This window comes from Lontra canadensis, unplaced genomic scaffold (genome assembly GCF_010015895.1).
Source record: "Lontra canadensis isolate GAN:19392208 unplaced genomic scaffold, GSC_riverotter_1.0 scaffold30, whole genome shotgun sequence".
NCBI classification, from domain to species: domain Eukaryota; kingdom Metazoa; phylum Chordata; class Mammalia; order Carnivora; family Mustelidae; genus Lontra; species Lontra canadensis.
The window spans coordinates 3,746,834-3,760,191 of record NW_022631024.1 but is presented as its reverse complement, the minus strand read 5'-3'; the positions used below and the strand labels follow the sequence as shown (position 1 = coordinate 3,760,191).

General features: G+C 41.3%; 1 protein-coding gene across 1 annotated transcript in view; it reads right to left on the bottom strand.

Annotated features, from left to right (window-relative positions):
- The window catches only part of PAPPA (pappalysin 1), a 233,049-nt gene that overhangs the window by 119,297 nt on the left and 100,394 nt on the right, over positions 1-13,358 (bottom strand). Inside the window, exon 8 of the mRNA XM_032865711.1 lies at positions 4,340-4,468. Within this exon, the coding sequence (XP_032721602.1) occupies positions 4,340-4,468 (129 nt within the window). The remainder of the gene's footprint in view (positions 1-4,339; positions 4,469-13,358) is intronic.

Genomic DNA, 13,358 nt, shown 5'->3' with positions numbered 1-13,358 from the left:
CTATTAGGAAATTAAAGTGTCTCCTCTTGTTTGTTCGTTTTGTTTTGATAGGAATTATTCCTATCAGCTTAGGGCGGTTCAGCAGAGGTTGGGACGGACAGAAACTGAGCAGTGCTGGACCGAGGAGATGAGGAGGAGGAGGAGAAAGTGCTGAAAACACCCAATAGATGATCACGACCTGGAAAATGCCCGTCCTTTGAGTAACAGAAAACTTGGGTTTAGAGCCCCTTATTTCAAACCAGCCGCATGATCTCAGACATGTCTCCCAATCTCAACTGGACCATTTAAATCAATAAAGACTAAAAATAACGTAAAATTCCATTCTTCAGTCGCAGTCGCCACAACGTAAGCCCTTGATCGTTGTACACGATCAGTAGCGAGTGGCTACTGAACAGAAGAGCACAGAATAGGTTTCCATCACGGCAGAAGAATCCCCTGGGCCACGCTATTCCAGACGCCAAGTGTCCGCGTTCCCACAGGTTCAAATGGCGATAACTCTACCCGCTCCTTAGAGCCGGCGCAAGAACGGAGTGGAAACTGACGTGGCAGGCACGGTGCATGACAGATAGAAGATGCTCAGGGAGTCAGGGTTCCCGTTCCCACTCAGTCCTGGGAGGTCTCTGCAGAGTGTGTGGCAGCTGTCCCTCCCTCCCCAGCGACCAGCCGGGACCCGTGGAAGCATGGAAGAGGCCTAAGACTTTTCCTTTCACTCGGGCAATTAACACTGGGCAATGTTTGTTGCTTTAAGGAGATGTCAGAGTAGCAGGAGGGGGCCTTGCCATCAATCCTTACAATGGTGGGGCCGGTGCAGGGATTTTTGAACTCTCCTGTCTGCAAATGCATGAACCGAGGAGAAGAGAAGTCCATATTCCAAGCTTAGCCCAGATTTCCAATCTCTGCCAGTGAACCTCCAGTGTTGGAAACTGGTGATAGCCTCGTGTTACTTAGCTATCTCATGGGTTATCTAGGGAGATATTTTTTTTTTTTTTAAACCTGGGCTTGTTTCCCAAAGCCACAAAGAACACATCTAACCTGCCAAACACTATGTCGTATTGGTTTAAGCAAAACGTTAGTGTCACCACAAATATCTTCTAGGTATGGCAGATCTATCATTACACAGAGAACTCCTGAGAAACCTTCTTTGACCTCCCAAGCTGGAGTGGGTGGCCATTTTCTCTGCATCCAAAGACACTAGGCTCCATCCATCCCAGCACTTGTCAAACGGACCACCTTCACGTGTTTATCCGACAGCTCCCCATACTGAGTTTTCAGATGCCAAAGGAAATGACAGTCTTTGTCATCCTAGCATCGCAATGCCGGGCACAGTGCCTGGAATACGGCAGAAAGCATGGAGCTGTTCCTTCACTTGTCAGTCTTGCAGGGCTGCTGGTGACACAGTGAGGCAATGGGGAATCCAAATGAGAACAGGGACCCCGGATTCGCATCTTGGTTCTGCTTTGTTGGGTGTGTGAGCTCGAGAAAGCCATGTCAGCCTTTGTACATCAGTTGTCTCTTCTGTAAAGTACAGTAATAGAACCGATATCATAAAATTGTCGGAAGGACCCAAGGAGATAATAGTGTAGCCCAACGCTAACACACAGTGAAGGCTCAACAAATATTTATGAATATTATCATTATATGTATCCAAAGCTTTTCTCCACTGGGGACTCATTAAGTTTTGATCCTGAGCATCTTTGTAAAGTCCCTTAAATACATAGAGCGAATCAGCACATATCATCCCGTGAAGAATCCAATTAGCTAAGATGACATTCGTCCTTTCCCTCAAAGTTTTTGTTTGTTTGTTTTTGCTGAGGGAACCAGCCATAAGCTGCATTTGGTTTTCTACAAAGCATGTCAACAACAACTATTTGGAAACCTAAGTGATTTCTGTGTAGGATACCAACTCTAGGTAAAAATACTAAAAAAGCATTATTGAGGGGTGCCTGGTTGGCTCAGTGGGTTAAGCCTCTGCCTTCCTTTCAGGTCATGATCTCAGGGTCCTGGGATCAAGCCCTGCATCGGGCTCTCTGCTCAGCTGGGAGCCTGTCCCCGCCCCCCACCCTGCCTGCCTCTCTGCCTACTTGTGATCTCTGTCTGTCAAATAAATAAATAAAATCTTTAAAAAATTTTAAAAACCTTGTTGAAAACACTACTTATATTAATAATAAAATAAAAAAATAAGAATAGTTTTAGATCAGCAAGAATGATATTGTTTGCAGCGTTCTACCAATATGTCTCTATATCTGGCTCCAAAATGGACAGACTGAGTTGTAGGTCAGGTTCCACATCTGGTGAGTTAGTTTCTTTCTTTCTTTCTTTCTTTCTTTCTTTCTTCCTTCCTTCCTTCCTTCCTTCCTTCCTTCCCTCCTTTTTTTGTATTCTTTGTGCTAAATTAGAAAATCCCAAATCACAATTATGTGTTGTCAGCAATGACCGCAAGTGTTTCCTGGATATTCTGGACATGCAGCTCAATCTTGGGCCCACAAATGATGGGGCACTCTCCCTGGAGACTGCCTTGCTCCACTGCTAGTATTCCATCAGACAACAGCTGTGTCCAGAGCCAGAGGGTGATGTCTTAATGTGGGAGAGAATGGTGAGTACTTCCCTTTCCCTAGTCGTGTTATCTTAAGCACCAGAAACTGTATCGTCCTGTTTGGTTGCTGCATCTGGACATGATTTTAACTGCACACAACAGCACACCATGAGTTTCCTTATCCGACAAAGGAGGAACTTTATCTTCTATGCTTGGCGAGTCAGATTCTTGGCCATCAGGTGGTTTGCTCCATAATTCCACACTCAGCAGGAACTTGTACATACCACCTTTCCGCACAGCCATGTTTAAAAGATGTACCATGCTGGGCATCTCCTGGGCATATATATATATACAACATTTGATCTCTCCTTCCATGTGAAGTCAGGACCAGAAAGCAAAGGGCTTCCGGATGTCTGGGTGGACGGGTATTCACGTGCAAACGCTTTACTTGCACAACCGGCGTTATCCTTGCTGTACTCCTGGCCAGTCCTTTCATCCCAAAGCAGGTTTCCAGTTTATATCCCATCCCACAAAATCATTGTTACCAAATGAAATTGCTCTTCCCATCCAGCACCAGAAAGAGTCATCTACCACTTCTCTTTCAAGTACGTACCACTCCTATGATTCACGGTCTACACATCAGCGGTTTCATCCAACTGTGACACGGATTCTCTTTACAGCACCCCTCCCCCTCCTGAAACAGTCCCTGCAATTCCACGTGGCCCAGATATTATACGACACCCAACAGCGCCATTTAATGAAGGGATTTCGCCAATAGCTGGTTTACCCTCTCCACGTGTGACGTTCGTCATTAAACTGGCCCATAGTTTTAAAAGTCTCTTAGCAATAGTGTAACTTGCAACCACGTTAGCAATAAGGAACACAATTTTAGCAATAAGAAACTTAACTGCAAACAGTTTCTGGTCTTGTTTTCACCTCCAGGGACAAAACTATTCTGTTTTGTGCCAGACAACATTTTTGTGCTAATTTGGGAGGAAAAAACTCAAAGGTTTAGTTTAAAAAAAATTTTTTTTTTTAAAAACAATGCAAGACTCTGGATGGCTTCTTGCCCCATTTCATAGTTGTGCAATATCTTGCCCTGTGGACAAGGGGATAAATGGACTGATGTCCCAGTAACATCCACGGTGCAAACATACAGCTTCCTATTCTCTACTCACACTTTCCCTTTTCGGCTGCTCGTGTGGAGTCTTTCACTTTCTGGTTCATTTGCCTCCCTGTACTTATTTATGTTCACATTCAGTATTCACTCTGGGGTACTGTTTGCTATTTATGGCTTCAACATTACCGTGAGTTAGAGTATTTTGTTATCTTTACGAGCTTTTAACCCATTTTGTAAATTATTCATATAAGACGATACAACAGAAATAACAAAGAAATACACAGTTTTAACAACTTGAAATGGTTAACCAGCAAAGAACGTAGAAGTGTTTTGACCCAGATGCCCTGGGTCCTATTAACGGAACGTTGGCTGGAGTGAAAAAGACAAACAGAATCCTTGCAGTAACCACAAAACAATGAAGAGAAAGAGCATACCCGTAGTAAGTGCACAATGATCGCTCTGTCAAAATCATGTATTGTATTACATACTTAAGAAATATACATGTTTGAAAAAGAACCACTGCGTTTCCTCCGAGGCCAGCAACTACTTGCAGACAAATCGACAGATTGCTAGCGATTGCTGGTAGCTCACAGCTCCCACACTGAAGAGCCTCCCATAAGCTCTCCTGGCCATCTCTTGACCTCACGAGCATCACTCCCCCCGCTCCCTTAATCACACCTACTTACTTCTGGATAATGCCATCACCACAGTATCCACTTCCATGGATGTAGATGGCAGCTGGCGATGGCTCACTCCCTTCACTTCCGGAAACAGTGATGACCCAGTACTGGTACACACTGCCAAGACTGAGATCCCTGGAAAACAAAGAAGGGTATTCACAAAGACGATTAGCTATACGGACACAATGCCCGGGGGTAGACAGAACTGATCCCCTGGAGTACATTCTATCAGTCTTGCTTGCGTTTGAAATCACATGCACATTAAGTTATCCAATAATACGAATTGTCTTCTGCGGTTAAGGCACTCTCCTATGCATGACGGACCACACCAAAATGTACAGCAATAATGACTAGCATCAAATGACAGACAGCCGTGAATATTACCGGGTACTTTTATCTTTAATTTAACCTTTATAATAACCCTGGTGGATAAGAACCAGATGGTATGCGGCCCGTAATGAAGGTGTTTGGGAGAATGTCAACCAGGAAAACAAAATGGGATAAGCAGACAGAGCTGGGAAAGTACCATGCCAGATTCTGTGGGCATCGGTCTGATCTTTTCCCTGCTTTCCATGCAATGAACAGAAACCCCATTCCATGTGAGCAGCCCCCTTCCTTACACTGCACATCCAGGAACTGTCCCCCACCCCTGCTCTTCTCGGTCTCTCACTCTTGACTAAAATAGTAACAATTGCAGCAGCTATTAACTGAATGTCAGGCTTGGGGCGACACACGTCCCATGTATTTTCTCATTCGAGAATCAAAGCAACCCTACATGTGCCCTCATGTTTTCATGTTTATTTTACAGATGATAAATCTGAGGCATAGAGAGGTTAATCAACTTACAATCATACACTACTGAATAACAGCCCGCATTCTGCCTCCCTAATCCCTAGTTTAGGCCTGTTTTAATAATCTCGTCCCTTGCAAAGAGGGATTCTGTCCTGAAATTACAATTCCAGGCGCTGGTGGTTGCCAGACCCTCAATTTGCCGAGTCTGCATCTCCCCTCTGCTCACAAGACCTCCCAGTGCAATGCCTGCTCCCACTTCCTCCTGCTCAACCTTCCTCCAGTTTTCCTCCCTCCCCTTCCTCAGCTCCTCTCAGCTCCCTGCTTGAATCCCTGCTGCCATCAACCCTGGCTGCTGACAATCACCCTCCAAGGTAGAGATATGTTTATGTCAGTTCCACATCACGAAATCACAATGCCCGTTTTCTTTTTGACCGTTTTCAAAGGGTGATGTTATTCCCCTTTTTAATCTCCCTCTGCATTAATGATTTACTTTTTAATAATAAAAAAGTACCATGGGGGAAAAAAACCCCACAAAATGATAATGAAGAGAATTCCTACTAGATTCCAGAGTTGGGGGGAGGGTGGGATTCCATACACAAAAGGATGATGTCAAAAAATCTCAAGTTCTCCTACCCGGGTATCTGTTGTTTCAGTTGCTGTTAGGGCTGGGGCTGTTTGGATAAGGCCAAGAAGGTAACAGGTGCAGAGGCAATGGGCAGCCAATGTCTCCTGACTCTCAACACAGCAATGAGTACGAGTTTATGAACGCTGAAGGACACCGGTGAGGAATATAACCTTCCGGAGAATGCCGGACCTGTTACCCCAAAGAGAGTCTGTTTTGGCAGTGCTGGAGCAGAAAGCAATTTTGGGGGTAGACCAGAAGTCCCTGTGGATTCCATCAGTGTTCTGTCAATGAAAGTTCAGTACGTAAAATGCATACGAATCTCGAGATATTATATGTATGAATGTATGAATAACTGTGGGCTTGTGAACTTCTGGGGTGCTAATTTGTGGATATAGGGTTTCTTTCTTCTGCTTAAAAACGTTTATTAGATATTTTAATCCACCTCTCGACTAGCACATGGATACTTTTTCTGGTGGTTCTTCTGAAAGTGAAATACCCTGGCAGTGGGGAGAGTGGTTTTCCCGGTGGATACACAGAGGCACAAGATAAAGACGACGCGGATTCTACTGTATATTCATTTTCCTCTAAAATATGGAGGCATGTTTTATATTAAACAAATATGGCCGTGTTAGGAAATAAAATAAGAAGTTTTCTTCAGGCTCCGTCGCAGGCCACTGGGGGCATATGGCTACAGTCTGAAGCAGATGGAGCACGTCTGTGGATCGCAGGAGGGTGTGAAAAGTACTTCTCTCCATTGTGTTTTTCATTTGTACTGTGTGTCACAAATGATTTATGGCTGATAATATTTAGGTGCTCTGCTAAGATTTGTGAACGTTTCCCTCCTCCCCCCATACTGCCCTCCCTCCTTCCTTCATCCTCCTCCTGTTTCTCGATAAACACAAGTCTGAGGCAAGCCAACATGTGTTTCTACCTGGCTTCTTTGCTGCCAAAGCCGAGAAGTCACAGGCAGGTGTTTCACTGCCCTGAATCCATTTCGAATTAGTCATCAACCTGACCTCACAGCAGTTTCCTACAGACTGAATGTGAGAACACAGAGAAAGCACATACGTGCCCAGCCTATGATGGTCAATAAATATTAACCCATTACAACGAATGCTTCAATGAATATTCTCGTTCACTGGAGTTAAGCTATGCCCTCTTTAGAGGAAAGGATGGAGTGACAGATAGCTACATGTAACCTCAGTTAGCCAAACCCACACCACCTATTGTGTGGGCCACAGCTTAGTGGAAAGTCTCCATCTTACCATGTCATTTGGCTAGAAGACCCTCTGTGCCTGCAGCTTGCTCTCACTCCATGCTCCACGTGGCTATTCCAATTTCTGAAAATTTGGGATCCCAGAAGGTTTGTCTTACCCTGGGGCAAAATCTGTCTCCCCATATCTTCCACCGACACCTCTTTCTCACCCACTAGCATCACACAGAACACTCTAATTAGTAGGAAGACCCTGATAAGCTTCCTTCTTCCAACTGTGTATGCATGGCTTATGCATCCTTATCTCACGGAAGCCTGCCAGCAGCTCTCTGAAACAGGGGTTGTTACCCCAAGTTTTCAGATAGACAATAGAAGCCAAGTCGCTTCCTTGGTAAAAAGCCAGAGAACGGGGCACAGTACGACTGCTATTAAAAATACTATGTTTTTCCACTGAAGAAACCTTGTGATAAAACTACATATTCTTCAAGTTGAAGTTAAAATTAATGCCAAATGAAGGCTCTTTGCTCAGTCATTTCAGGAGAATAGAATTCCTGCAGAAGGACATACTAGTGGCCTCTGAAGGCTTTGCTGGAGGTTAGGACCTATTTTGTGGATGGTCTAGAAGTGGGACATTGATGTCAAATTGTGCCTTTTAGCTGCTCCTAAAACCATCTGGGAAGTCTTACGCTGTCACTTGAATTCTTGCTTCTCCTGCACCTCCCACCTCCATGCAGACCCTAAACCCTGTCACTTTTCCCTACCCCAAAATCTTCCGTGTCATTTCCTTTACATCCCTGCTGCTGCCAATATCTCGACCTTGACGTCTGAACCTGCCCCTGATATTTCCCTTTTCTAGGCTTGCCAACACCATCAGAATATTCTGAGGTCCAAAACCACTCCCCAGCTCAAAATCTTCTCATTTAGAGTAGTGATGGGGGGACACACTACCAAGCCCATACTCCCTATTTACTCTTTTTGGGGGGAACTAAAATGTTACCACTTCATCTGAAACATGATAAATTGCACCACTTCTGGTTACCTTTAAAGAATTTTGAGCATCATTCATTATTATTTTTTTTTAAGCAAACCTCCATTGGTACTTATTGGTCAACTCCTCAAACTACATCTCAGATTAATTTCACGCATCCAGCTAATAAACTTAAATTGCAGTATTGAAATGGGGTGAGATTGCTTGGCTACTTTTGAGCGGTTGTTTTATGTATCTTTTGCATGACTTTTAAAAAAAAATTGTTAACAGCTATTGTTCTTCCACAAATGTCTCAAGTGATGTATCAGCCTTAGTTCTCCATTTCTGGCAATTACAAACATATAAATATAACATTTTTAGGTGCTATGATTTTTCAGTACTTATCCCCAGAAATGTCACCTTAATGGTAACATATGCGATCTGGCGCCCAAACTTTTATATTATTTATTTATTTTGTAAAGATTTTATGTTTAAGTGATGTCTACGTCCGATGTGGGGCTTGAACCTACATCAAGATCAGGAGTCACACACCCAACCAACTGAGCTAGCCAGTGGTGCCTAGAGCCCAATCTTTCAGTAACATTTACTTATAGATTATGAAATTGTTATCTTAAAAAGTATTATTTTGCACATAAATATCCATAAGGAGGCTAAAGACCACCTGACCTTGCTTTTGGCAAAAATGCATATTTCTTAAAGAGTTGGTGTGTAGTTCGTATTGTAGTTGGTCCATTAAAGCCCATCTGAAATCTAGAGGCAAGTCACTTTACTTCTCTGGGTCTGTTTTTCTACCTTCTGGTTATGATATATTATTCCCGTCCCATATAAGAAAAGAGGGATGGAGAGCCTCACTGCAATATGGAAGTATCCCATTTTGTAACTTCTAGGAAACATTCTCTAAAGCCTCTTGATCACTCATTATTGATCCCCTACTGTTTCCATATCCTACCATTCACTGATCACACTCTGTCTTCCCACATAGTCTGTGTAACTGTGTCATGCTTTTTTGAAACTCCTTCTTCTGCAATAATGAAAGCAGTTGTCATTTCCATTTGTTACCTACTTGTCATATGCCAGGCACTAAGCTCAGTACTTCCTATGAATCATCTCACTTAATCGAAACAACATTTTCTGGAATAATGATGATGATCACCCCTTTCAGATGAAGAAAGTCGTATTTGGGAAGGTTACTCTATGGCCTACAGTGACACTGCTTTGGGGGGAGGGACCTGAGCCCGGTCTATCAAACTCCGTCGCAAGACAGCACTTCTAGAGTTTGTGAATGAGAAAATACTACAGAACAGAAGTTAAAAGACCTAGTTTTGAACCAAGTAGAGTCCACATACAAAGACCACTTGGAAAGCTCTAAAAGTCAGGAGAAAGATAAACACTGCCTTCGACACTACCACCACCACAAGCCACTTCCTTTCTCTGTCAATGCACTTCTTCTTCTGTGAAATGGAAGTCTGGGAAGATGACCAGCTCTGCAGTGCATAGTTCTAATTTCATGAGAAATGCAGTGCAGCATCGTTTATACCAGCTAGAAGCTGCCTCAGCAGTTAGACTTGTGCACTGAGAATGGGTGTAGTTCAGGATTTACCACCCAGACTGTCTGAGCTGGAAGACATGGTGGGGGGACCACCTAGGATGCCTCTGGCTCAGGAAGAGCCCAAATCTTCCAGTTCTGCCTTAGGCTGCGAATCAGAGGTTAATACCCAAGCACTTTGTATGCCAAATTCCAGCCAAGAATGGGAAGAGAAGGAAAACAGTCATTTTCTGGGCCTGAGATGATGTGCCAAATGACTTTATACATACCATTATTATTGTTTTAATTAGCAAATATATCAGTTATATAGTCAAGCAGAGCAAACACTATAAAAAAATGTCCTTGGAAGGCTCACTATCCAGATTTGTCAAATTATAACACTGCCTTATTTTCTTCATCTCTTGTTTCTGTTGTAAAAAGAAAATAAAATACACTGTTCTATATATTTGTTTTCAACCCACCTGTGTGTTCTTCCCTTTTTATCATGAATGTTTTTGTACTTTTTATACATAGGCACCATTTGACTTATTTTAAATTTCATAAATGTTTTAATACCGTATTTATCAGTATGCAGTTGGCATTTCTTTTGCCCAGCATTACTTTTGAGATCACACATATTGATACATACAAATCTAGCTCGTTATTTTCACTGATGTCTTTTATTGTATGGATATACCATATTTTATTTGACCCTTCTTTTCTAGATGGACATCTAGGTTGTCCCTATTATTACTATTAATTTTTAAATTAGTTTCAGAGGTAGAATATAGTGGTTCATCAGTTGCATATAACACCCAGTGCTCATTACATCAAGTGCCCTCCTTAATGCCCATCACCCAATTATCCCTTCCCCCTACTTACCAACCCCTCCCCACAACCTTTGTTTTCTAGAGTTCAGAGTCTCTTATGGTTTGTCTCTCTCTCAATTTTCATCTTATTTTATTTTTCCTTCCCTTCCTCTATGTTCATGTGTTTTGTTTCTTAAATTCCACATATGAGTAAAGTCATATGGTATTTGTCTTTCCCTGACTGACTTCTTTTGCCTAGCGTAATACCCTCTTGTTCCAACCACATCATTGCAAATGGCAAGATTTCATTCTTTGTGATGGCTGAGTAATATTCCCCAAACCACAAGATACCTAAGAATAAACCTAACCAAAGAGGTCAAGTATCTATATTCTGAAAACTATAGAACAATTATGAATGAAATTGAGGAAGACACAAAGAAATGGAGAAACATACCATGCTCATGGATTGAAAGAACAAATTCTGTTAAAATGTCTATGCTACCCAAAGCAATCTACACATTCATTGCAATCCTTACCAAAATGCCATCAGCATTTTTCATACAGTTGGAACAATCAATCCTAAATTTTTTTTCAAAGATTTTATTTATTTATTTGACACAGAGAGAGAGATCACAAGTAGGCAGAGAGGCAGGCAGAGAGAGAGAGGGAAGCAGGCTCCCCGCTGAGCAGAGAGCCTGCCGTGGGGCTCGATCCCAGGACCCTGAGATCATGACCTGAGCCAAAGGCAGAGGCTTAACCCACTGAGCCACCCAGGTGCCCCCAATCCTAAAATTTGTATGGAACCAGAAAAGACCCCAAATAGCCAAAGAAATGTTGAAAAAGAAAACCAAAGCTGGGGGCATCCGAATTCTAGACTTAAAGCTGTAATCATGAATATAGTATGGTACTGGCACAAAAAACAGACACACAGATCAATGGAACAGAACAGAGAACTGAGAATTGGACCCTCAAATCTATGGTCAAGTAGTCTTCAACAAAGCAGGAAGAACATCCAATGGAAAAAAGACAGTCTCTTCAATAAACAGTGTTGAGAAAATTGGACAGCCACATGCAGAGGCATGAATCTGGACCATTTCCTTACACCACACACAAAAAATAAACTCAAAACGGATGAAAGACCTAAATGTGAGACAGGAATCCATCAAAATCCTACAGGAGAACACAGGCAGCAACGTCTTTGACTTTGACCACAGGAAGTTCTTGCTAGACACATCTCCAAAGGCAAGGGAAACAAAGACAAAAATGAACTATTGGGAATTCATCAAGATAAAAAGCTTCTGCACAACAAGGGATATAATGAACAAAACTAATAGGCAACCCTACGGAATGGGAGAAGATATCTCCAAATGGCATATCAGATAAAGGGCCAGAATCCAAGATCTATAAAGAATTTACTAACCTTAATACCCCCAAAATAAACAATCCAGTGAAAAAACGGGCAGAAGACATGAACAGACATTTCTCCAAAGAAGACATACAAATATTACTATTATTAACCTTGTTTGTTTCCAATAATGTTACTTTTAAACATTGTGTTCATTTTCCTTTGTGTAGAGAGCAAGAATTTTCTCAAAGAAATCTGTCTAAAGTGGTGTCGTTCGGTTGAAGGCAACTGCATATGCGACTGTATAGTTACTGCCAAATTATTCTCCCAAATGGTTGTAGCAATTAACACACTGTCAACAGACTTCCCAATGCTCCAGGTCCTGGTCAGCACTTGAGTCTGCCTAATATTAAATTTTTTGTCAATCCAGTGGGTATTAAACGACATTTAATTACTGCGTCATTTTCCCTTTCCCTGATTACTAACAGGCCTGAGTATCATTTCATGTGTTTGTTGACCATGTAGATTCCTAGCTATGTTACCTGCTTGTTCATCACTTTTGCCTTTATAAAATTGGGTTCTTTTTCTTTTAACTGCTAGATGTAATGGATACTAATCCTCTGTAATTAAAGTTATTAAAAATACGATTTCCAAGTCTAGGACTCCTCTTTTGTTCATTCTGTTTATGCTGCTTTGTTGAATAGAAATTTTAAATCATGTCCTTCATGATTTGCACTTTTCATATGTTGTTGAATAAATGTTTCTTTCCTCCAAAGTCATAAAATAATCACCTCTATTTCCTTTGGATAGTTTTACGGTTTTTATTTTCACATATATGGCTTTGATCATAAACAACACAGTTTAAAAAGTGATGTGTGGTAATGATTGTTTTCCCTTCAAATACGGATGAGCCATTTGTCCAGCATTTGTTTATATAATAGTTAATCCTTTCACTACTAAACTGTAATACCACCTTTCCCATATATCATTCTGTACTTAGGTAAGTTTGCTTCTGGTTTATCTTGTTTAATTGGTCTACTTTTTTTTTCTAATCATCTTATCAACAGCACTTTGTCTTAATTTCCATACTTTTATAAAAGTCTTGATTTATGCTACAACTCCATTCTATACTTTGGTTTACTCCTTCAAAAGATGCCGATGTTCTTCCCACGTGAATTTAAAGTTTCATTTTTTAAATGCCTGTTGGGATTTCGATTCTAATTTCATTGAATTTATAGATGTATTTGAGGAGGAAAGACATCTTTATTTTATTGCGTCCTCCCATTTTTACACAGAGTTTATCTTTTCATTTATTTAGGTCTCCTTTTATGGTTTCTGTAAAGTTTTAAATCCTTCATAAAAATGGGGGTGATATTTTATTAGGAATATATTCCTAACTTTAAGCATTTATAGATGTCAGAGCTATAATAAATGGTAGCTTTACTCTGTCTATCTACACATATATACACACCTGTACATGCATTTCTTTAATTATACTGTCCTATTTGGGGGCTGATAAAAATAATTAAGTTTTATAAATAGGTGTTCTATTTAGATGTCCTCATGACTATTTTGTTAATGCTGATAATTTGCTGATCCTTATTAATTTTTCCATGTATTCTCTTAGAGGTAAGGATAATAATAGTCTGTTTCTTCATTTACGGTGCTCAGAATTTTTATTTATATTTCTTGTTCACCCATGCCAGGTAGGACCAATGGTGTTACTAG